Raw genomic sequence first — 26,231 nt, forward strand, 5'->3', positions numbered from 1 at the left:
ATAGTTCCCCTGTCGCCGGACCAATTTTACGTTTTAACTTTTGTTACTGCATTTATAGGAAGTCAAAAAGTGCTGTACATTTGTGTTTATGTACAGAACACTTAAAACTAGGGAAGGTGTTTTATTTTAGAAGCCTTTTTTTTTTATTGTGGCTTTGGCATTTTGGGTTGGATATTTTGGCAGCGCCTGTTTTTCTCTTCAAAAAACGTCCTCAGCATCAGCTATTTTTTGTCACTGCACTCGTTGCTCTCAGTTGAAAATAGTTAAACTTTTAGAACACCCAAAAAACTTGTCCAATGGACCAATTAAAATCAAGGAAGGCGGGAGATTGAACATTGCAGCAGTAGAAGTCTGGGACTCCAGGGTCTGGGACCCAAGACAGAAAGAATTCTAAAAACTAAGGTAGAGGAAAGTTCAGGGAACTGACTGAGAAATTTTTAACACTGCAGCGTTATTAGTGTTGAGAAATAGTCTGGGACTCCAGGGTCTGGGACCCGAGGGGGAAGAATTCTAGGAATTCCAAATACTGTTGCATTGTTCTGATTTGACCGTGCATATATTTTACTATATTTTGTATTCTGTATTCTAATGTGTTATTTCAGTTTTTAACTGTGTAAAGCACTTTGAATTGGTTCTATATAAATAAATTAGCCTTGCCTTACCGGAATCAACTTACAAGCTAAACCTTTCATTTTTTTCGAGGGTACAATTTCCAGGGCTAGTGCTGCTGCTAATGCCAGGACACGAACCCATGCAGAGCAATTTAAAACAGACTTCTGGGAAGCGGAGGTGCCACCAGACAACTTTTGCAGCCTAGCAACAGTAAATGCTGAGGGAAAGGGCTGTCTGATGGCAAGCTGAGGCGGTGACAAAAATAAAAATTATACTGTAAACTAAAATGTTTGTTTATGTATGGAGGACTCTTTTAGGTGGCTAAATGTGGCTATGTGGTACTTGTAATGCCTTCTGTAGCGATAAATAGCTTAGCTTTTAGGCCGTGCTGACTGTTATCTACTGTATGTACATACATCCCTTTAAATATGTAGTTTACTCTTGCTTGTTTCTCAAAAGATTACTACCTAAGTTTATATTTGTTCGCATCTTGGTCCTTGAATGTTAGGATTTGTCCTTTTCTCTGTTTTGAATCTTTAAAAATGTAAATATATTTGAGTTTTGGGCAGGTAGCCAGACATCATAAGGAATCTGAAGATATAACCTTTGGCTCAGGGAGCTTGTGATGGGAAATTTTTCATGATTTGTTTTATTTTACAGACATAAAATAAGCTACTTAAATGCATAATTGTTTCAAAAACTTCCTGGATGAGTTGCTTTTAAGAAACCTCAGGAGACACATCTGCGGTACATCACTTATCTAATATTTACTGCATGACGGAGTAGCATTTACTTCTCCTGCAGAACCTTTCCCACGAATGATAAATGAGAAACCACACTACAGGAGCCGCAGCGTGCTCCTCTGACGGCGTATCTGCATGACTCATTAGAATAATGCGATGTGGATTCCCAACACCGGAGGCGATGCATTTCTGCTGATTAAAATTGCATGCAGCGTAATAGATTTGAGGAGGGGGAGTAATGGAATGGTGGAGCGATGTGTGCGCTGCTGATGGGGGGAGAAATTAGCGAGAGACGGCGAAGTTTGTTTGTTTGGATTTCTGGATGCATCTGTGTCGACGGCGGTCTGCTCTCACCTTGAGCACCTGCTGGATGTGATCTTGATGCTCCGCGTCAACGATGCGGTCCACGTACCACTTCAGAACTTTGATAAGGTCCCTGGAGGAACACACGCACACACACTTAGTATCATCCCTCACCCTTAGCTGTATCGCACACAACATCTCTCTGTGGATTTAGCAAACATAGATGAGGCAACACAGAGTTTTAACATGAAACGCTTCATTACACAAAGTTTGAACTTCAGACAGAATCTCCACCAAACTTCTGCAGAAATAAAGCTGCTTTTAACGGCTCAGTTGAGAGCAACAAACTCTAAAAGAATAACACTCATTAAATGTAGGCAGTTATTATAAGAGAGGCAGCAGAAAGCAGGTGACAAAGAAGGCAGAGTGATTACTGAATGAGAAGATTTACTCAATCTAACAAGCACTGAATGGCACCTTGGTTGCCTATTAATAACCCAAAATCGAAGGAAGACGCTGTGTGTTAATTAATTAAGCTGTGAAACTTGTAATGCAACAATATCACAGGTAAAAGAGTTAAAAGCAGATGGATGCAGCAGCAGCAGCATTCTGTACGTGTGGGTGGGTTTGTGTGGCGAAATAGCAGAAGAAGAAGACGCCACCGGCACGCTATCTTAGCAGGTACAGAGAGTGTGAAGAAGCAGCCGGTGTGAACAGCAGGTTGCGAATATGTGTGTGAATGTGTGTGCGTGCAGGCATGTGATAGATAGAAACAAGGAGGTGGGGAGCGAGCACAGCTTCATATTCCACTGTTTGTCAGCCAGGGGGCACCAGAAGCATTTCATTCACACGTCTCGTTCTCAGAGCGCTGACGCAGGCCGGTGTCTCTCTCTCTGACTCTGATGCAGCGTGTCATTAGAATACAATACACAGTTAAGGCTGCGTTATGGTGCGTTGAAGGCTCTGCTGTTGCTTTGTAGAGGCATATTTAGGCAAGTGAAGGCTGGAGCATCGCATACCTGTAGGACAGAGCTCCAGCAAAGTGGCTCTCGATGTAGGTGTCCATGACTGGTTTGAAGTGCTGGAATTTGCTGTCCTGGAGGAGGTTGATGATGTGGACCTGGAGATAAACAGATGATAAAAAGTGTTTATCAAAACAGAGGATAAAGTCTTTTTTACGCCTTAAATTACAGAAAATATGAGCTTTTTTCCCCTTGAGCTTTTTGGTGGAAAACATCTTTGTTTATTCCTGCTTTTTGTTTATGCTACATGTTGTTTGTACTTAGTGAAGGCAGTGAGTTCTCTTTGTAGAGCAGTCTTGAAACAGCTGGATGACAGCACTGGTAACAGGCATACCTTTATTCTGTTTTCCAGTAACACACTCACGCACACTCTCCTGTCGACCTCTTAAAAGCGTCCGCTTTGAGGACCACGGTATGATTTTCTCTGTATGCACCTGTTAGCTAAGTCTGTTAGCATTTTTAATATGTGGCGGTACGACGACTCGTTGCTGCGGGCCGGTGAAGGCAGGCCCGGTTCAGGGGGAATCCTTGAAAGAGTTTTCTTATCAGTTCTAGACTATGGTGATGTAATTTATAGACATGCTGCTGCTTCCATCCTGAAACCCCAAGACAGGGCCCTCAGATTCATCACTGGTGATAGCTATGATACTCACCATTGTCTCTATGATATGGTTGGTTGGCCCTCTCTTGCAGAGAGAGGTAAGCTACCGCCTTACATAACAACAACACTGGATTGGAACTCTGGCCCCGATCCAACTCGTTTAAATGACTGGCTTATACTTAAGGTCCTCCGGGTAAAATGTTCCTTTGCCTTTAGTGCTCAGGTTTATTGGAACAGCCTACAACACACTTTAAAAATCGATACTCTTCCGATCTATGCACAATTCAAAACCGCCGATCACACGCCACTGTATATCGCTGTGCAACTGTTTTAGGTGAATGTTTGTTTTATCATGTGTTTATGCTTTATTGCGTTTGTACAATTTCTCTGTTTTTATCTTGCATTTCTATTTTGTTGTGTCATTGCTTTTGACTTGTCTGTCACTCGACGTCACTGTAAATGAGGGCAACCTCAGTGAATCTTCCAGTTAAAAAAAAGGTTATAAAGATTAACAGGTGAGAGCGCAGGAGGACGGGGGACGTGGCAGTATGGCGGCCCATGATCTGACATTACACTCTTACTGTGTGACACTGTATTTCTTGGCTGCTTGACAGTTGTTAAATGATTCTGCTGCATTGACAACAATTATCTTGAAATTGACATCATAACTCCGCCTCAGTTGTTGGTTTACTTCGTCTACTTTCAATCCATTTGTTCCACACGATCACCGTGTCTCTCCATCTCGAACCCCCCTGGCACTGTAGTTGTGAGTGACGGCTGGCCTCAGTCATGAGGGGTACACTTGCTTTACTGATAAGTGGTGCTGTCTACTGTTGTGAACGTACTGTATATTGGCCTTTAAAAGTATAGCCCCCAAGTAAAAGACAACTCCACTTTTTCAGGTGTATGTGAAGGGGGAAAAACGCCTTATATTCAGACTAAAACAGATACATGTTCTCTCAAATTGGAATGTTCTAGATGCCTTGAGCATTTCAGAGACATTTTCCTTTAATTTAACCTGATATATTTAATATTTGTGAGTAAAAAAGTAGTTAAGATAAAGTTATTTGGGTTTAAACAATGTGTAGCTTCACAGCTTGAGTTCGACTCAGCCTTTGAAAGGTTAATATGTTCGATGTCTTCGCCTCTGAGCTAGCAAAACATCATTACAAGTGATGCTGGGTTGTTAGCAAAGTGCTAAAAACAGCTCATGAAATAAATAAGACTCAATCTTTTTTCAGATTGTCAAATATAAAAGATTTAAGAGGGAATAAAAATAGACATTAGCTTATTCAGGCGTCTAAAAATACATAACAAAAACAAAGTTTCTTTCACACAGCGGCTGCACGTGTCTATCTGTTTCCCTCCTGTGCACTTTGTTGCAGAAGATAAGTCCACTTGTCAAACTTGTTGGATTGATCTCAAAGAACCACAAAAAAAGGAAACCTGATGACCGCGACGGGCTCGCCGGACCGTTTCATCACTGATAATGCGCCGCGCTGAGAGGAGAAAGCGTGTCCATGTGTCAGTGTGGAGGTGATGGAGAGAGAGAGGAGGGGGATCGATCACCTCGCTGTATCGGCGCAGTGCAGCAGAACCAGGGTGAGATTGGTTCAGCGGGCTGTGTAGCGTTACATCACTAGATCTTTCCATGACAGTACGTTTGTGTTACTGTTTTTTTTAAGGTTGACATATGAGGAAAAAGAGGAAACAGAAAAGTGATCGGTGGAAATAACACGACCTTTAAACACAGCTTCCTCACCAGTGAATCAAACACCTTGAGCCCGTATCTCTGAGAGCTTTCATCCAGAATGCCAAACAGAGTGTCCAGGGTGTCTTGTAGGAACTGTAAAGGGAAGAAGAACAAAAGGTTGGTTGTATTTCTGTGTGTTGCCATTTTCTAAACTTGATCTTCACACAAACGTGGACTGAAATCAAATCACAAACAATCAATTCCGAGGAATGCCACGTTAGCAGGAGCTGAAAATCAGATTCAGGGCCTACTTTGACAATCTCAGAGCCATCGATTTCCTTCAGCTTCGACAGGCTGTCGTTGATCCTCTCGGGGTGCGCCCGCCACTTCAACAGGTCCAGCATATCACCTGGAGGACGCACAAAAAGAGGGAGATTTCAAAAAAGGAGATAGAAAACAAACAAGAAGTCACGACACATCTCTTGTTTGATGGCGGGATTTTAAGAGAAATATGCACCTCACATCACAAAGCATCACCACACCCTTCAATTACATCCCCCCAAAAACTCCTTTGAATCCAAACAAATGATGACATTTTCAAGTGCAGCGGGGATAACGCAGATAAAAAGTCATTTTCCCCGAGCCAGGGTCCCCAGACGTACGCATGAATAAAACATAAGCCAGAAGAAGAAAGTCTTTTAGCTGTCTCTTTGGATTCGGCTCAACCCGAAGCGTGTCGTTTTTTTGAAACTTTAAGTGTGAATTTGTGTCTGTGTGTGCGTGCGTGACGGCATTAGTCAGGCACATTTTGTCATCAGAAGCTCTGCAATGTTTCTATAATCAAGTCGACAACAAAATCAAATGTATTGGGGAAATTAGCAGCCTGGTGCAAGAAAGTAGTGCCTGTAGCTTTTATGTTTAAATATTCTACCAGCTACTTAATGAGGTTTAAAATAAAGCATTTATCGTGCAGTGTTTTCTGCAATATGAAAATACTACTAACAATGACGACATCTTGTAAGGTCTTAGACAACAAATGTCACCTTTGCTGCACTCTTTATTTCTCATGTTAGGGCTGCAGCTGGAAGGTTACTGGTTCTGTGTGGAGTTTGGATGCTCTCCCCGTGCATGCGTGGGTTCCTTCCTCCCACTGTCCAAAGACATGCTCGTTGGTGGCTCTAAATTGCCTGCAGGTGTGAGTGTGAGCGTGAAAGGTTGTCTGTCTCTGCGTGTCAGCTCTGTGATTGACTGGCGATCAATCCTCAGGAAATTATGACGACAAATGTTCATCAGGGATCTTTTTTTCCATGACGAAGACGAGACGTTGACGAGTTAAAAATAGATTGTTGACAATAAAAACTTTCCCCTCACTGTGCGTCTAATCTGTCTGTCATATTACAAGCAATGCATTCCTGTAACTGGGTAACCTGGTTGGAGATAACAGGTATAACGAATGTAGTTATGAACTTTCTGTGTTAACTCAGGCTTTCTGCTTCAGACTCTGTGCACGCACACAGAAAAAGGGGCGTGTGTCATGCCTGCCCGGTTTTCTTTAATTTTTTCCTAATGTGTCTTGTCTGGTACTTCCTGTTTTATTTTGAAATCACTCACCCCTGTCTCTGTTTCAGGTCTGTGTCCTGCCCCTCCCCCAGTCGTGTGCTCACCTGCTCCTGATTGTGCTCTCCCCAGCTGTGTCTCATCACCCCCATTACCTCATGTATTTTACCCCCTGTCTTCCCCTGTCTCGTTGCCAGTTCGTTTGTACCCTTGTGTCGCGTTCCAGCATTTTGTTCCTAGCTCTCGTTTTGGACCCTGTTTGCCTTTTACCTTGCCTTTTTGCCTCACGTTTTTTGGATACCTTTGCCTGATTCTGAATGCCTTTTTTTGTACCGAACCTTTGCCTGGAATTAAATCATTCTGAAATCTGTCCACTGGTCTGAGTTTGCTATTGAGTCCTTCATTCTTGGTCCCCGGTTCATGACAGCGTGTTACACGTCATTTAACTCTTCTTTCGGCACAAAAAGGAGCGATGATGGGCTGTCTGCTTCAGTCAGACTGTTTAAATGAGAAGCGATGATGAAAAGTTATCTTTAGATGCGCTGTCTATGGACGATCTGCTGAAGTTTAAAATGCTAATTTTACCTGAAGCAAACAGATAAAAATGAGAAGAGGGAGAGTTCTCAAGGAAGACGACTTTTTGTTTTCTTTCTATGGAAGTAAGTATGTAAGTAATAACTTATATGTGATGACTTTTTATTGACTAAAACTAGCATAAAAGGAGTTTTTGTCGACTAAAACTGGACTAGAAATGACTAGAATGTGACTAAAACTAAAAGACTAAAGCCCTTTTTACATTGCGGTTCAGCCTCAGCGCTGTAACCAAGCTCCACCATCATGCAGCCTTTGCCATTTTACATTGGACCAAGCAACGGCAGCATAAAGCCGCCCCAATGTGGGTTTTTATAGCTCTCCGGCGTTGCTGTTTACACTGACAGCGTTCGGCCTCTGTTACTACCTCTGATGCCGGCTCAGAGGCGGAACAACCTTGCCTTTCATTTTCCACCTCTGTGTGTTTTACATAGAAGACGAAACATAACAGAGGCGTAATAATCCCGCTTTGAACTGGCAGTGTAAAAAGGGCTTAAGACTAATATAGCTGCCTTAATTAACAATGGTCCAGGGTGAACCCCGCCTCACGTCCAATGGCAGCCCCCCTTGGACCTAAACAGGAAAAGCAGTAAAGATACTAAACGCAGATTCCTGAAAGCATAAGGATTCATTCTCAGCTAATTAATATATAGTTTTCTCTTAAACACACAGCATTTAACCATTTTGTTAGCCTTTTGTGAAGTTTTAATCAAAAACTTTTGGCCCTTACAGATGCACACACCAGCGAGCGCATTAAGTTAACTCTAGTTTCTAAAATGTGACATGAGTTCGAGCGCATCGGCCAAAAACACCTTACCCGGCGGGCGGCCAAAATGTCAATCCCCGACTCTTGTTTACCGTTTTGTGTGAGCTTGGTGGAGCAGAGAAAGCTTGTGATCCAGAAAGACTCTTTGGTGCCTTTCAGAGTCTGGTTGTTGGACGGGAGGTTGGCCTTGGAGAACGGCTGCTTCAGGTAGCGCGAACAGTCTGCCAAGTTGGTGTTCTCCTCACACTGGAGGAAAGGAGAAGAAGAAAAGGACACATTTTTGGATTTGGAAAGAAGCAGCGCTCTCTGCTCTGATACACATTTGTCAACACATCAGATTCTATAAAGATATCATAGGCTTAAACTTCTCAAAGGGGGTTTAAGGCTGTGTATCAATCATAAGTGAGACCTTTAAAGCTCTTACACAAAATCAATCGCAGAACGTTTGTGTTATTTTTAGGATTTAAAGTGATGCTTTCATGCACAGCTGAGGCCGTTTGAGCTCCAAGAGCTACCACACGGTCTGGACCGATTCTTCCGTGTCTATTTTAGGTCTGAGGAAGAAACTAGGCCATGCCAGCTTCATTGAGCTTTTCAGCAACTTCCATCTGGCATAAGAGTGGGGCCTTTTCCCCCCTCTCTCAGCGGTGGGAACACACCAGGCGAACAGAGCTGTCCTCTAAAACTGGCAGGCGCAGGTTAGGGGGAATGTTTGCAGGACTAAATCTGGGCACCTGACAGGAAAAGAAAGCAAATAAAAGCGGAGTTTGGGGTTTTAAGAGACTGTAGAAAACACTACAAAATAAATAATCAGACTTTTGGTCACCGTTCTGCCTCAGTGACAATAAAATATTTGAATGCACACCATGTTCTCCGTTCTCTGCAGAGCCTGAGGTTTCTGCACACACCCTCCGCCTGCAGCCGAGGAAAAGCATGTAGTCTGCAATTATTCTGAATTACACCCAAGACGGTCTTGCAGTAGCTTTTAACAGGGAGTGCTGCCTTTTGATGTGTGAAAAGCAAAACGTGTGAAAAGACGAAGACGGTCTGTAAATTGCATTAAAAGGTCGTGCTAAATACAGAGAGAGGGAGAGAGGAGACTCTGTGTGAGCATCCAGTTCGGTACCAACTGTGTCTTACGCATGCATAAGCAAACACTCATACATAAGCAGTCACTGGCGGTTAAGTAACTGGACATTACTCATTGGCCCGTCAAACTGTAATGGAGTGATGTGAGCTGTTTGTCAGCCCTGCGGCAACAAGCGGTGTGATAACAGAATGGCTGCGTTTTTCCATTCAGAGCAAATGAATCACATAATCATGTACAGTTTGTAATCCCGGCTGAAGCAGCCTCGGTGACACACAGTGCGTGTGGTCACTTGAGACTTCAGGAGATCTCTGAGCTGCAATTTAGCAGTGAGCGGAATAACCACTGAACTTTTTTCTGAGGAAACATTTTGTTTTGAAACTTTTTAGAATACCACATGAAACTTGTAAAGCAAGCACTTATTGATGGGATAGTTTTGATATCAGCATCGCAAATGCTAAAATCAGATATAGCCTCTGCTGACAACGGTGAACATGTAGGGCATGTTCGGTTTAGCCAGCGTTCCAGCCAAGACTTCCTTTTCCGTGTGCTGTATTGTTTACAGTCCAGTTGAGAAGCGACCCTGTGTTCAAAAACAAAGTGAAATTTGCCCCTCCAGATATGTCAACAAAATAAACTGCGTCATTTTTTGGTTCATTACGTCCCCCAGAGGAGCGCCCGTTCATCTGTTTCGGGTGAGTTTCAGTTACACAGAAGCTGCACTCTGGCTAACTACTGCAGTATTTTTTGTAATTTACTTTAATTAACGGGTCTTAAGTTTGCCGAAATAACAACATCATGATGCAGATTTGTAAAAAGTAAAAATGCAAGCTCTGTCGGGTCTGTGCTCAAGAGGAGAAGAAAACAACTTTTAAAATACTTGTTAGTTGAACGGAGGTCGGAGCCATCATTTCTGAAAACATTCAAGGAAGTCGGGAAACCTAAACGCTGAACCGCTTTCGTGAAACAGCGTCTTGCATTCATAAGAAGCTAAATCGTAGCTAAAGCTAAGCCGTGATGTCATTACGGCATCACAAAATGTATTTTGACAGTTGTCTCCAAAACAAAACTACGCAGCATTAAAATGCTTTTGTCTGCCAAAAACAAAGACCTAATTTCAGGTTAATTATCATCTAACGATAGCAAACAACAACAGTATGGGGCTAGCATAAAGTGTAGCATTAGTTAAGGCTAGCAAACAAACAGTGTTTTCCCATCACACATCTGAAAGTTCTCAAAGTTAAAGCTCCTGAGAGTTACTTCAGTTTGTGTTGATTTTAGCGCCCCCTGTGGACAAAGAAGTATCTATTATCTCTTTTCTCATCCTGTCCTGTACACGTGTAACTTGTTTTCTAGTGAAAAATATCTTTCTGTTTTTTTTTAATCATTAAAACACATCACTCATCGAGAATCTTTGCCGTGAAAAATTTAAACAAAGGCTGTTATAGGCATTAAAAATAGCTATAAAGATAATAATCAATCTTGTCACTGTTGGTCTTGCTTGCTTTTGCAGGTCATATAGATGCATTACTATTAATTTCAGTATGTTTCATAACAACCAAAAAAATTGTCACAGGAGCTTTAAAACAAGTACAAACACAAAGGAACGCTCATTGGCTGAGCTGGTGTTTATGTTAGCACATCTTGTTTCTAGGTGTTGAGCTTATTTTGAGTTTTTTAATCCTTCTATATCCTTCTACAATATCTAAACTTTCTTTATCACTCGGAGGACCATTTTTTGTACTACATTAGTTCATTCTCAGTTCTAGGTATTGGCCAGTATCGGAAAGGAAACAATGGTATCAGAACATCTCTGCTTAAAGGTGGACAGGATGGCGCACCGATTAAGGCCAAGTAGCTTGGATATCACACAAAGCAGTTTGCTCTTGTTATTAAGGTGAGTGCAAAGTGAAAGTGCATTGAAGTCAGTGAATGATCCCATCCTATGATTCAAAATAAGACTCATACTTGGACTGAAGTAAACATCAAGATGAATATCAAGTACCGTACGTGAGCCAAAAACAAATATCCCGCAGAGCACACGATTAATTCCCTCGCGTGTTGTTCAGTGAGAGTGTCGGCGGTGAGGGTTTGCAGGTTTTACCTTGTGGATAATGAGCTCATGGGTGCCATCTGGCAGAGTCCTGCCATCCTCCTGCATCAGAGGAACAAAGGAGTAGCCGAAGAGTTTCTTCTCTCCCTTGTCTTTAGCTGTCAAACAACAACACATGGACATGACACAGAGTCCAAAATACAGCAGCACAGGCTGCGAGACAATAAACAAAACAATGGCATTATGAAAGTGGTTATGCAACGCTAATGAATAAAAACAAGTGGATCTAAAGTTCAGCCAACGGTGCATTTATTCTTCTAAACATGTTAACTTAGGAGGAAGGGTAACACGGTACCTTTAACCTTTGATTACACCCTGCGTCACTTTCGGGTGTGGTCACAATCTGTTGCATCATTAACCACACACCGCTATGCTTTCAGAGCGTACTTAACAAACCCCACATACACTTAAACGCAACCTCAACCACAAGGAAGAAAGCAAAATTTCTAATGCTTCTAAGTAACTCTTCGAGGGCCTGGTTAACAAACGCCGCTGTGATTTTAAGAAGCTTTCTGAAAGCATAATTTACATAATGAACATGTCATCTGATTTATCTTCTGCTTTAGCAATAAAGTGCTAATGTGCGCACAGCGGGACGTAACAAGTGTTTTTATTTCCTTTCATCGCAATGCCACTGATTCATTAAGGCAGCATCTACAAGGCCTCTGTAAGTGTGTGTGTTCGCTCTTAAAGGAGAAGTTGCACTGAATTGAACTCAGCGTCTTGGCCATTTTATATCTGTCTTGCTTTGCTTTGATTACATTCTACACCGAGATTCAAACTGCAAACTTTCGCTTGCTTTTCGTTGTGCAGGTTCTTTTCAGACAGGTTTTTTTCTATGTGTAAGCCCTCATAGCCTCGGGCGCTAGGAGATTAAGAAAGATTAAGTTGTACTGTGTGAAACTCGAGCTAAGCTGAGCTTGGACGACCAGGTGGAGATTGATGTTTGTTATATCTCGAAACCACTTGATCTATAGAGAAAAAACTGAGGGCGAGCTGCTCTTACAGAAGCACAAATGTTACCAATAATAAAGTACCGTAAAATACGTGTTCGTTTATCCATCTTATGCAGCTATCGGTGTGTTTTCTTGCCAGATTCGTTTGCGGCGAAACCTTTTCTATGTACACAAAAGGCCTATTTCTCTCAAATATTGTTCACAAATTTGTCTAAATCTGTGTTAGTGAGCACTTCTCCTTTGTCGAGATAATCCATCCACCTCACAGGTGTGGCATATCAAGATGCTGATTAGACAGCATGATTATTGCACAGGTGTGCCTTAGGCTGGCCACAATAAAAGGCCACTCTAAAATGTGCAGTTTTATTGTATTTGGGGGGTCCGGGGGGGGTCAGAAAACCAGTCAGTATCTGGTGTGACCACCATTTGCCTCACGCAGTGCATCTCCTTTGCATAGAGTTGATCAGGTTGTTGATTGTGGCCTGTGGAATGTTGGTCCACTCCTCTTCAATGGCTGTGCCAAGTTGCTGGATATTGGCAGGAACCGACACACGGTGCCGATCCAGAGCATCCCAAACATGCTCAATGGGTGACATGTCCGGTGAGTCTGCTGGCCCTGCAAGAACTGGGATGTTTTCAGCTTCCAAGAAATTTGTACAGATCCTTGCAACATGGGGCCGTGCATTATCATGCTGCAACATGAGGTGATGGTCGTCGATGAATGGCACAACAATGGGCCTCAGGATCTCGTCACGGTGTCTCTGTGCATTCAAAATGCCATCAATAAAATGCACCTGTGTTCGTTGTCCATAACATACGCCTGCCCATACCATAACCCCACAGCCACCATGGGCCACTCGATTCACAACGCTGACATCAGCAAACCGCTCACCCACACGACGCCATACACGCTGTCTGCCATCTGCCCTGTACAGTGAAAACCGGGATTCATCCGTGAAGAGAACACCTCTCCAAAGTGCCAGACGCCATCGAATGTGAGCATTTGCCCACTCAAGTCGGTTACAACGACGAACTGCAGTCAGGTCGAGACCCAGATGAGGACGACAAGCATACATGAGTTTCCCTGAGACGGTTTCTGACAGTTTGTGCAGAAATTCTTTGGTTAGGCAGACCGATTGTTGCAGCAGCCGTCTGGGTGGCTGGTCTCAGACGATCTTAGAGGTGAAGATGCTGGATGTGGAGGTCCTGGGCTGGTGTGGTTACACGTGGTCTGCGGTTGTGGGGCCGGTCAGCATGCCAATTGCACACTCCCTCAAATCTTGCGACATCTGTAGCATTGTGCTGTGTGATAAAACTGCACATTTTACAGTGGCCTTTTATTGTGGCCAGCCTAAGGCACACCTGTGCACTAATCATGCTGTCTAATCAGCATCTTGATATGCCACACCTGTGAGGTGGATGGATTATCTCGGCAAAGGAGAAGTGTTCACTAACACAGATTTAGACAAATTTGTGAACAATATGTCAGAGAAATAGTCCTTTTGTGTACATAGAAAAAGTCTTAGATCTTTGAGTTCAGCTCATGAAAAATGAGAGCAAAAACAAAAGTGTTGCGTTTATATTTTTGTTTAGTGTTTATGCTTTTAAGAGAAAAAACAGGGCAAGCTGCTCTTACAAAACTGTTACCGATAATAAAGTAATCATTCCACAGCAAATTGTTTACAATCTTTAGCAACAATCAGCTATAATAAACAGTATATTGCACTGCTGACGCTAGCAGGTCCTTACATTTCCCTTTAGCACCATTAAAAAACTCTCTGGACTCCCGAAAAACAAATTACTGCTGCTGCATAATGAGCGCGAAAACAAGATAGCATTCAAAAGCATATTCATAAACGTTAGCTTTCTGTTTTGGTGTAATTGAAATGAGAGCTTCTGCTAATCATATTTTCTCAGGCAGGTTGTCTTCGAGCCTTAATGGTACATGTAATATGGCCTCCTCAGTTTGGTGTCACCACAGGCTTAAATTGGGCTCCTGATAGGCACTTGGGTAGCAATGCTAGCGCTGCCAGCAGTAATAAGGCTGCTATATCTGCTGCACACAGCCACACGCAGCCTCCCGGCTTGTCTGCAAATGGCATAATAATATCAGTGTGTTATGAGGGAGGAGAGTCAGCGTTCTCCCAGCAGCCCAGAAAGAGGATGAGAGTAACAGTTTGGTCATAATTAAAGATTCCTCTCATTAGAAGGTGAGGAGTTGGACAAAGTAGTGTCATAAAAATGCTAAAACAAGCGCTTAATTGTGCACTTGGACATTGTCGATTTTGGGTTGGCAGAAGCCTGAGGGCTTGTGGCTGGAGGGCTGGCAGATTCAAGCAGATGGGAAGGTGAGTGCTTGTTTTGGCTCCACAACAATGCCTGTTTACCTCTAACTCCCTTGATTAATCAGCTGAAAATAAAGCAGCACCTCAGGCATTCCTAACGCCTGAAACCATTCCCAGATAAATAAAGGTTACCCATGATCCCGTTCCCACTTACTGGAGCAGTGTCGGAACTCAAACCGGACGTGCGACCCCCGAAACATGTCCACCGGGATGGGCAGCTTGATCTGCTCCGCCCAGCGAGGGCTGTTGTTGTGGTACAGCACCAAGGAGTGGTACTCATCCGCTCCTGGTTCGCCGGAGCCGGCGGCCACATGACTCTGAAAGACAGAAGGAAGAAGAAGAGGGAAATGAGGGGGGGGAAGAATGAAAGGAAAAAACAGGAAGTAAAGACAGGAAACAAGAAGCCAGGCTCGAGGATGAGGTAATGAGCAGATTTGAAGAGGCATTCATGCGTCAGTGTATTGAAAACTGAACCACGAATGCTAATAAAGCGAGACTGACATGGTTAACATGCGTGTGGTTGTGTGTGTTAGAGGGCTGCGTGCCATGCGGTGGCAGCAGCAGTGGCAGCAGGGTTATATTTGAGTCTATTTTCTGTCCGGGGCCAAGGCAGCGCAGGAAACCACAGAAGCAGACTGTCACAGTGCTGCACCAGAAATGGGCAATACACTGGAGAGACACTTAGCTCTCATCTGGGTCAGCGATATTTAAATGAGACAGTTTTGCTCCAAAATAAAGACACCCGCTATTAGGGGGAAACAGAGTTAACCAAGAATTTAAATGCATCATTTACTGCCTTTTAACACAGTGTTTACCCCTTAATAGTGATAGATTTTTTCCTACGACAGTAATGACTCATAATGGAGACGTAATGTTACAATTTCTAGATAACAAAATGTGTGTTCACCTTGAGGATTTGTCCATCGATGTCCAGCACATAGACGGTGATCTCTACGTTCCTGGCGACGCTCTTCCCGCCCTTCTCAAACTCGCCTTTCTCCAGCGTGACATAGAGGTCATTCCTCATCTCTCCTGCAGGAACAGGAAGGTAAAAGAGGCAACAATGCACTGATTATTTATACAGGCAAGCTCTACCATTGACCTCTGAGCAGCTTGATGGCCATTTTTAGCGTAATGCTTCCAGACAGGGGTGGACAGAGTTTACATTAGTAGCGAAATACGTCTCGTGCCGACCAGAAAATAATAGATTTGAAATCTGTGGGTCGCTTTGATCGGTCTTTTTCCCTCGTCAAAAGCGTCAATTTATTAATAGGGGAAAAAATTGCTTACTTTGATAAACAGAAAGTGTCAGTTTTAAGTGTGCAAACAATAAACCCAGTGTCAAACACCTGACATATAAGCACTCCTTAAAGGAGCAATCCGCCCCAGGAAAAAACCACTGTCAGTCAAAGCTGGAGTTCTCTGTAAGGGATAGAAGCAATAATATTTGAAGTTGGCGCCATAGCTGTGGAGAAAGTTGTACAAACAGCTTGTCTTTTCGCCCATGCTACATTCCTACAACACCCAGCGTGCATTGCGCACCTCCCTCGAAAAGGAACAGCCCAGCGAGAGACGCTGGAGTGAAATACTACAATTTTCCAGTCAAGGCTCTTCATGATAGCATGATAGGACTGAGGTTGAAAATCGCCGAACTGGCCCTTTAACAGTAACATAGCCTTATACTTTGAGCTGGTGCAGCAATCTGCCAAAACACTTAATGAAAAATAATCCCAGGAGGGAATATTCCACATCTTTTTGTTATAACTGCAGCTGAATGTACAATAACTGGGAAGGCGCGCACATATTTATTTCCTTCTGTAGGGGAAGTAAAAATGGTGCAAAGCCCTCTGGGAAAATACGAGGATAGGCCTGTTTCCTCTGCAGCTGAGCTGTGGTCAGACACACTGTAAAAAAGGTTTCCTATATAACCTTTGTGACTGTGTTTGTGTGTGTGTGCTAATCATATCTCTATCTCTAGGGTCAACATTGATTTTCTGCTCAAGAGTAACCATGGCAACATGAGGCATTCTAAATCAACCCTTACTGTACACACAGACACGCGCAAAGAGTGCAGGAAGGCAGACACACACACACACAGGGCAGCTTCTTAATGCACAATAGGAAAAAGGGAAGTGGAGAGGGTGGGGCTAGAGGAGCTGAAGAGGGAAAATGAGGAGAAAGATACAAATCCAGAAGAAGACAGACAGAAAAAAGGGGGGTGAGACGCTTTCTACAGCCCAAGGGCAGACTAACACAGAAAGGGGTGAGAGCGCTCAGCGTTATGGGTTTGTAGTCAGACAAAGACAAAGAATGAGACAGTGAACATAAATCTGTGTTAGTGAGGCGCTGGGGGACCCGGAGTCTGTGCTTCCTCTTTATCCGTGTGACCAGACAGCACACCTCACTTCTTTAAAAGCACAGCTCTTCTGTGGAAAAAAGTAGTCCCTCGACGTCCAGCTCTCGTGAATGAATGAACAGACAAAGAGTCAGAAAGCTAATTCAGACAGAGTGTGACTCTCCCCCCCTCCAGTATGCGTGCACATTTTTAGTCCCCTTATTTAATCTTACATGTAAGTGGTTGTACATTTGTAACCACAGCAACAAGACCCCATCCAGCTCAGCCTGAGGGTCTCTGTGGGGGTCTGTGTCATTTAGAGAAGAAGCCATCCAAAAGATGCCTTTCTACCTGAAACAACCTGAATATATAATCTTTCTGAGAGCACCCTTAGGTGGAATTCAAATATCACAGTCACGCAATGGGTGGGGATGTCAAGTGTTTCCACGGCAACTACAGTAGGTAATATAAGGTGGGTCAATGCGGACAATAAAAACATTATAACATCGATTTCTGCGTAAAATAACAATAAACCTTTTATTACTTTACCTGAGTGATTTCACACAAACATCTTAATTCCCAGTTAATGAACACTTGAAATGCTTTATGTCTTCATAGAGAGCGGTTAATAGGGAAAACACAGGTGAAGGACTAGGGAAGGACGTTGCAGAGGCTGGGTTGTTAAAATCTTGCAGCTAGTGCTTTTCTATGTTCAGCGTACATATTCCCTACAGGTCTGTTTTTCCTTGCAGGTGGTCCTGTTTCCCCTCAAAGTCCAAAAACATGCCAGTTAGATGAATTAGAAATAAATGTGTGTGTAGGCATGAAACTGGTTGTCAGTTAATATGTATTTTAGGCCTCTGATAGAAAGGATAAGTGGTTTAAATAGTTAAAGGATAGATGGAAAACTGGGCAGTTGGGACAATCAGAAGTAGCCAAGTGATCCTTGGGATATGTAGTGAATAAAAACAGCAGCAGTAACTGTTCAGCGCCAAAAATATCAACAAAGTAAAAGTACAATATAGGTGCTTTTCAACAGCAGGAACTTTCCCCAGGAACTAGGAACCTTTTGAAGAACTCTGTGTGTTTCGATAGCAAAAACCAGAGTCTAAATTTAGTTCTGGGGTAATTGATTTACCCCTGAAAAGTCCCTGCTCAGAGAGTAGTACTTTCCAAAGGTCCAGGAACTTTCAGGGCGGGGCCTGCAAGTGCTGATCGTTTCTGATTGGTCAAGTACTCGCAGCATTTTATTTCACCCGCCATGTTTAACAGACTGCAGTTGAATTCCCTCCATGCTAACAGGCTAACTGTAGTGTCGCCGGCTCGTTCGTCGCATTTTATGGCGTCATCTTTGTTGTATGGCCTTCATCTTCTTCTTACTGCCACCTACTGGACTGGAGGTGTAGTGCAGCTATTGGCCTGATTTGCATAATCTTCCTGGGACTTTAGGCTGCTGTGGAAACACAGACATCAACGGGCCACAGGAACCATTTAGTTCCTTGAAGAGAAGTTCCTGGTTGAAAAAGCACCTTATGTTTGTGTTGTGAAGAAGATCAATCGATTGGCAAGTCAGCTGAGGGAATGTTTTTGTTTTTTGGTTCCTACGTGATCATATCTTTCTTAATTTGATTTATTTCCTGTTGAAACTTGACTCATTTCCTGTTGATCTTGATCCTGTTGATCACAGCATGGGATCCATTTACACAGATTTGATAAGGATCTTGTATTAACATAAGCTAGAGGACACATGAAGTCGACAGCTTGCTGGAAAGCTAGTCCAGAAATAAATGTATCATGTGGCCTGAAGAGAAGTTGTCTATGTTGAGCAACAGGAAAGACAGCTGACGTCCATGATGATCTCAAACCACAAGATTGGTGAGGATCTTGAGCATACTGCTTGTGTAAGTGAGCTGCTTGTGTGTCCTACCTGGCATGATGACATCAGAGAAGCCCAGTTTCCTGGTGATGGATACACCCCGCGTAAAGAGGACCATGTACTCTCGTCTGAGCTGCTCGATGTCCCCGTGGAGGAGCTGGAGAGCCACAGCCAGACCTAAAAGTACAAGTAATAACAAACTTAAAATCTGAGTATCACATAACTGTAGTACAGCAAAGACATGCCCTTGAGTTTACATCCCTTATACCAAAGCTTCCCAAAGCCACTCAATAAAATGCTCAAAATATTCCCGACTCAACGCTATAAACAATCTTGTGTTGGTGAGCTCAGAAAAAAAGTAATCACAAGGGCATATTTTCAGTTTTATTAGAGCCGCATGGACTTGTGAACCAGACGACTACAGCTAAACCCGCCAACAGCAGCACTTATTTGAAAGGAAAGCAAGCAGACACCCACACATACATAAACAAAAAATGCAAACAGCCTGTGAGTCATCCCCAGCACTTTTTATTAAGAGAAAATCCTACATGAAGGATGTCGTCTGGAATCAATATCCTTATGCAATAACTCCAAATGTCAGTGTGGGTAAATTAAAGCGACGACTTATTATTAGAGCTCAAAATGCGTCTCCTTGACGTCTGTGTGTGGCTGTTCAGGCTAATGTCGAGGAGAAGCAGAAACAGCTAAACAGCAAGGGAGTGTGTACTGTAAGAGAAAAGATGATGATTATTATTATGGTGGATGTTTTCAGGAAGGTTGGGAGGCGGTGGTGAAGCGGTTCATTAGCTGTTAGAGGTTTCAGTCAATGCGAGTCAACAAAGCGACGTGACTTGTTTGCAAACCTGCCAGCAATATGCCAGAATATGTTGCTGTGCAAAGACATGCAGCAGTAAAAGACAGTGAGGTATAAAGGGTTTAAAGTTTTTATGTTTTCAGGCCTGCAGCAAAATTGTGTATCAGAAATGAAAGGCTGTTATGCCTTGTTTTGAGCCGTTTGGACTTAGTATTTTATCCCTCCAAAAAGCTACTTTCATACAACTTTCATCTCTGCAAAACTACTACATACACTTTTTGCTGTTATACTGAAACAACTCAGTTGGCTATCTTTCTTCTTTCAATAGTAATAAAAAAAAATATTATTAACACATTTAAATATGTATTTTAAAGTAGTTTAACCACAACAATTCACATAATTTCCGCTAGAGTTTAAAGCTAAGGCTAGTTACTCTGCTAAGTTTAAGCTAGTTATCTTTATCAGTAGTATTAGCTTACTTTTCTCTATACCACAAATGTATATAGCTGCTGCCTTATTTACTAATGTGGAATAACAAACTAACTTACCAATATATCAGTTCATCGAAGCAGAATCTTTCAGTTTAAAGTAACAGCTATGGTAAAGATTTAGTTTAAGGTTTAGCTTAGGCTAGCCCTGGTTGCCTCAGTAGCTAGCTTACACTTGATATAGCACTATTGGTTTAGCAGTCTAGTTTGCTGTTTCTCTGCGACAGAGAGTGCAGTTAACATGCTCAAATGTTTACACGTGACAAAACTACAGAGTAGTAACCACAGCAAGGGCAGTTATACATACCAAGAGCGCTGTAAATACACAGCCAGAGCGTAGTTACTGCAGCTAACTGCTAGCTTGGTTTTAGGCTGCATTTTGTAGTTATTGCTAAGTTTCGAGGCTTTTTTCTTTTTTTTTAACTTTTTATTAAAAATGTATTTACTAGTAGCCTTTAGGTGTAACGGACTAATATATAACAACTGCGTTTTAGCTTTGCAGATAAGCATATTTTCCTTTAATGACACACAAAGAACATCTCCAAGACAAAGTCAAACAAACAAACAAGCAGAGGGTAGGTTCTAAATAATTCAAAGATAAAACCCACACAGTCCATCAACACTTTGTTCAACCTGGCACAAAAACATGAAGAGATTCTCATTAGGTTCAGGGGAGATATTTTTCTACCCCAGCCTTATCTGCCTTCCCCTTAATGTGGAGCCTTTGGCATTTAAACACACATAAACTAACACACAGACAGGCTCTAAAAGCTACTTCAGGGCTACAATTAGGCAAACCAGCTTCATTACTATTCCGCCTGGTAGATGTAGCTGACGCTGACAAAAACACCCTCGACCTCTGCTGCCCTCAGCCCACCCGGCCTGCCTCTTCACTAACTCAACAAAACAGAGAAAAAATATAAACTCAAAAACAAAACAGTGGAGTTGTCGCAGCCTCTTCTGTCACTGCCTACGCTCGCATGGAGGTGGGAGCTGAATTATCTACCTGACATGACTCATACAGAGCCAGAGTCTTATGAAATCCCTTTCATGGGCTACTGGGCGACATGTAAACAAAACAACAATCGCCTTTCATCAACTCCATATCTTGTCCTTCAAATTCAATTACCCATAAAGCCACTATGACCCTGAAACACAAGAAAAATAAGGTGGTCATTAGTGTACATGTACCCAGACCGACAGGTCTCTCTGCCTTGTATTTCCTGAAACATGCTCTTTATTCTTTAAGGACAGTGCATTCATCTCTCCCCTGCTAATTGGCTGCTAATGAGAGACTTCTGGCACCCAGCCAGGTCTGTTCAAAAGCAGGACAACTTCAGTCGCACACACACTCAAACAAAAGATAACAGTGCAATGTACACATGCGCACACAGACGCACATTACCTTATCTCACTCCACTGCACACTTGGTTTAATTGCTCTCCCGACACTAAGTGTAATATATTGCGGTTCTTAAATTATTCATGGTGTTCCATAACTCCTGCACGGACGTTTTTAGAGGCGCAAACTGGAGGGGAGACACTGACCTGTTTGCTAAAGATGAAATATTCTCTGTCGATGCTAGACAAGTGTTATCTTTTCTGCAATGTTGCTCTGCAGGAGAATATTTGCCCTTTGGGAGGAATTGACTTTTAGGATGAGGATGTAGACGGTAAAATTGTGCTGCAAGTGGTGTTGTGCATAGCTGCTCTGGATGTAGACCAAGAAGGCATTCTGACTGTTTTGGGGTTGACATTAAACTTGTTGTGAGCAGGGGTGGGACAAAATATTGATACAGCAATATATCGTTGTCATGACACGTGCAATACATTTATCGATAAGCTGGCGCCAAACATGGATATTTTTATTTACAAATATAAGGTGCTATTTCCCTGTGATTTTTACTCAATACTTCATGACTCCTCACGGTGGTGCTATGACATGAATGAGGGTACCGTGAACAAAAATTAGTGGTGACAGTGGTGAAGAGAAGTAAAGAGATGCGCCAGCCACTTCACAATCCAAAGTCCTAATTTGTTTTTACAAAACCAGTCTGTCCCAAGGCAGCTACACCTGAAGTCACAACCAGGTCCTACGCCAACTGGCGATCATATTGGATGGACGGAGAATTACCACCAATCCTGGGAAGCTGCCGTTGGTGAAGCGAATGAACGCAAAAGCCTGAAATACGCAGACATAGCAGGCGAGGCTCCCCGTAGACGTTTGGTGTTGGGGTTTTGTTGCCATGTCAACAACCAGGCTCCTGAAGAATATGGGGGTAGGAGGGCAAAGCCCTCCGACAAACCGTCAAGTACCTATCAGAGGCTGCTGAGCGAAGCAGCAACTGGCTCTGGAGGAAAAGGAGCGACCCCAAATGGGCTGCACGTTGTCCAGCATGAGGGGTTAAGAGACGGCACGTGTCGCGATTGAGCCCTCTGGAGGTGTCGTGGGCCTATCAACGAAACACCCATTAAGAGGGTGCATACATTGATCCTGCACTTTACCTTTTTAAAGATATTTTGTATTAATTAGTTTATCAGATATCGCGATCTATCATTATATGATTGTCTTGCAATACATAAATTATCAGAGAATCCCTGTATTGTGATAAAATCGTAATCGTGGGCGACGATTGCACATAGTATCGCGAGTTACCCTGCGATTCCCACCCCTAGTTGTAAGTATAGATCTTTATAAATGTGGACATGACGAGCAGGCTGTCACCAGTGCTCTTAGTGCTGAAGCTAATGTGTGTGTGTGTGTGTGTTTTTGGCGCAATTAAAAAGACAGACGAAGTTAAAAGGAGCCAATAAGAGCAGAGTCCTTGAAATGAAAACTGCCAAAGTGAAAGAAACTATAATGAATTAATTTGGACCAGACAGATGAATGGCGCTCATAACACACAAATGAAACTCATTATCTTAAAAATTAAGATTAAAGCATTTTTTCATTCATTTCATAAGATCAATGTCAAATTCAGTTAAGTGGAGGAGATGTAATTCTGGAACGAACTCACTCAAATTATGCATGCAAGTGACAAAAGACCCGGAGCTCTCCTCTAATGCACTTTGAAAGAGAAAGCACTGAGGCGAATCAGCCGTTCAGCTGGATCAATGTCTTTGGCTGACAGCTACTCAATAGCTAACATCCAAGTGTTTGTGATAAACTGCAAACAGCAGCCAGGGAGGGGAGAGGAGGGAGTCTTTAACATAATTCACTTACATGTGTTTATGATGTGTGTGTCAGTGAGTGTGCTTGTTTGCATAATGCTGCGAAATGAAAGCCTGAAGCAAACTCTTAGCTGTTGGATCATTTCAGAGGAATTACAGCGAACTAAGGCGACATTGAATCAGTGTATTTAATTGTTTTTGAATACTTTTGGATCTGAATGCTTGATGTCACTCTCATCTATCAGGGACAAAACATTAAAGCTACAGTAGGCAACATTATTTCAGAAGAATTTGGGTGCATTCCCCGTACAACATTAAATCGAAATGATGTTGATTGCTGTTCCGTGACTATGAGCGCCCATCCCTTTGTTTTTAGTTTGTTAAAAAATCCATCAGATCTGAATCAAACAACCAATCAGGGTGTGCTTTCCATGTAACTAGCCAAACACAGCGACTCTGTACAAACTACCATGTTCTACGTGACTCGTGTCAGCAGCGTGCACGCAGAGCTTGTGTCAGTCAGGAGCTATAGCAACTTGCGGTAAGTTTCCTGTTCCTCCTTTGCCGACTACGGCATATGTTGCTGAAGAAGCAAAGAGAAGGAAGACCTTGGAGGAGAAAAAAGCTACAAAGAGAGCACTAAATAAAAAAAGGGATCAGGCGAGTGGCAGTGAAAGAGGTTGCAGAGGTTGCCCTTTTCCTACTTGACAGGTAACGCCAGCTCTGACAGCTAATGGCAGCACTAAGCTCCAACACTTAGAGGTAAAAAGGTGGTCCACAACAAGAATCATTACTGTGATGATAACTTTAGTAGTATTAAACATTTTGCCAGCAATAAAGCGTACATTTTGGAATAGACAGCATCTCTCCTCCCTCTCTCTCTCTCTCCTTGCCTCGGTGCTGCAGAGAGACGCACCGCACAACGGCTGCGCGGCACACACCAGTTGCCAAATGCGCGTGCACGTTTGGTGTAGCGGAGTGTTCATGTTGCTTACCGCCGCTTTAATTGTGTTTTCTGCTTAACACCTTGGAAGTTTAATATCCACATTGCAGCACATTATCTGATAGAAGAACCTGATTAAATTGAGTATCGTAGGTGGTTGCATAATATTCCCATTCCTCTGCCGTATGTTTTATCTGAAGTGAATTAAGAGTTTTGTTGCTTTTGTGAGCTCAGCCATGCGAAGCCGCTTAACATCTCCATCTACTGCACCGTCATATAGACCTCATGTTACGAACAAACCAACGGAGCGTAAAGATGCTGCTCGGATACTGCACGCTGCTCTAAAAGGCTTTGTGTCATTCAGTTTAATTACTGCATTACGTCACAGTTGCGCAAGACTATTCATGATTATTTCAAGTCCCTGAATGTATGACTTCCCCTCAAGTAATAATTGTTCTTCTGAGGGAAGGTGTGAAAGAGGAGCTGAGTCAGTAAATCAACTGGGTGATCAAACAATTAGCAACCTTTTCTATTGAGCAAGATTCCTCTAAGACTGCGTGAGGGAGATATAAGGAGACAATGAACTCCGAGTGACTGTTTTTATAATGAAAATAACAGCCTGTAGCAAGATTGCAGCGACATTTCACAAACACTTTTATGTAAATTAGCTTTAGGACAAACTTCTGATGAACTTTTGCTGATTGCATTTAGGGGTAAATGTATAACCAACAGTCAACAAACAGCTGCAATGGTAATCAACAATGTTCACTTAGTGATTATGCCCCATCGCCTCACACTTTGTACTCCATCCAAGCTTCCTTCAGTGTAAATTATATTTTAAAGTTGCAATCAGAAGCTCATCCTTGGCTATAATTAAGTACACACAAAAGTTGATAGTGTGATTCCTCTAACAGCTGCGTCTATGAGATTCTTCATGTTATCCTGAAGTACTCAGAAATGATGGATCTTGTTGCGGAACAAACCTCTTCATACATCACATGACATTTCTTTGACGTTTGAAGAACTGAATGTTCTGATTCACCACCGACCTGTTGCTATTGGAAACTGCTGATGCTGATGTTCAGGATGATGCAAATGCAGCTATTTATACAAAAAAAAATAATCTGAATGCATTTGCAACAGCGAGCTTCCTGCAGACACGACCATGTGGAGACGGATCCGCTCGCCTAAAGAGGAAGTTTCATTCCCACAAAAACACGACTCAGACTGCCCGGAAGCTGACTCACACGGTGCGAGACTGATGAACTCATGCGCTAAGTTTGTCACGACTCAAGCTCCCTCTGTCACGTCTCAAACTAAGATGTGTAGAAAAAAGCGATAAAAAATAAACAGATGAGATTCTTACCTGTGTTGGAGCCCGACAGGTTGTACCTGGAATTCGCTTTTTTGATGATGTTCTCATGGATTTGGTGCCACTCACTCTCAGTGTTACACCTGATACAGACAGATGAGACAGAGGAGCAGTAAATAAACACACATGACACATTTTTGAGTATTAAGCCCTATTTGTTGGTTAAATCTCCAAAATATGCAGCATCCTACATTGCCCATAATGCAACAAAATCCTCCTTTATCCACTTCTAAAAGGTAAATGCCCATATCTTTAAACCTCCCAAGTTTGTAACACAAGCTTCATGTTTTAAATGTGTCATCTCTAAATAATCTACCTAAGATAACCCGATGGCATCATCAGAGTTGTTTTTCCCAGACTTCCCAGACAAAGCTCCTCAAAAACAAAAATGACATAATACAACTGTTTTCAACTGGTTCAATAGTGTTATTGTGATTTAAGTAAATTGAAGTTGTCTTAATTGCTGTCAGTAAACATATCCATCATGTGTTATTTCTCTAGAAAAACAGAACTTGTGGCTGTTCTGTTGCACTCCGAGCAACCAGTTGCTTGAAATGGTGGTATATGTCACATGTTCTGTATGATTCACTGTTAAATTAACTACTTATTTAATGTTATATGAATTTCAGATGCAAGTGAAAAGTTACGAGTTTGCTGTGACTACAATAAAGACCTATTGTTTATGTTAGGGATAATGCATAGTGAGCCGGTTGTTATCCTCCATTATACATTATCGTGCTTATCACACAGCTACCTACTTACTAAAATCAATTATTTGACACAAAATATTGATTTGGAAACAATTATATTGAGTGAGAGTTGCGTCCATAGCAAGAGTAAACTC

At 42.5% G+C, this 26,231-nt stretch overlaps 1 protein-coding gene across 3 annotated transcripts in view; it reads right to left on the bottom strand.

The window, feature by feature from the left end:
* dock4b (dedicator of cytokinesis 4b) overlaps nt 1-26,231 on the bottom strand; it is a 141,068-nt gene that overhangs the window by 49,013 nt on the left and 65,824 nt on the right. For all 3 annotated transcript variants that reach the window (XM_069670841.1, XM_069670843.1, XM_069670842.1), the window contains exons 12-21: nt 25,382-25,470; nt 18,652-18,777; nt 15,297-15,421; nt 14,544-14,706; nt 11,080-11,186; nt 7,981-8,134; nt 5,286-5,383; nt 5,044-5,127; nt 2,678-2,778; nt 1,710-1,791 (exon numbers count right to left, since the gene is read on the bottom strand). In XM_069670841.1, the coding sequence (XP_069526942.1) occupies nt 1,710-1,791; nt 2,678-2,778; nt 5,044-5,127; nt 5,286-5,383; nt 7,981-8,134; nt 11,080-11,186; nt 14,544-14,706; nt 15,297-15,421; nt 18,652-18,777; nt 25,382-25,470 (1,129 nt within the window). The remainder of the gene's footprint in view (nt 1-1,709; nt 1,792-2,677; nt 2,779-5,043; nt 5,128-5,285; nt 5,384-7,980; nt 8,135-11,079; nt 11,187-14,543; nt 14,707-15,296; nt 15,422-18,651; nt 18,778-25,381; nt 25,471-26,231) is intronic.

Source organism: Semicossyphus pulcher, unplaced genomic scaffold, assembly GCF_022749685.1.
Source record: "Semicossyphus pulcher isolate SPU_LCO1_2020_fin unplaced genomic scaffold, fSemPul1.0.p SCAF_20, whole genome shotgun sequence".
NCBI lineage: Eukaryota > Metazoa > Chordata > Actinopteri > Labriformes > Labridae > Semicossyphus > Semicossyphus pulcher.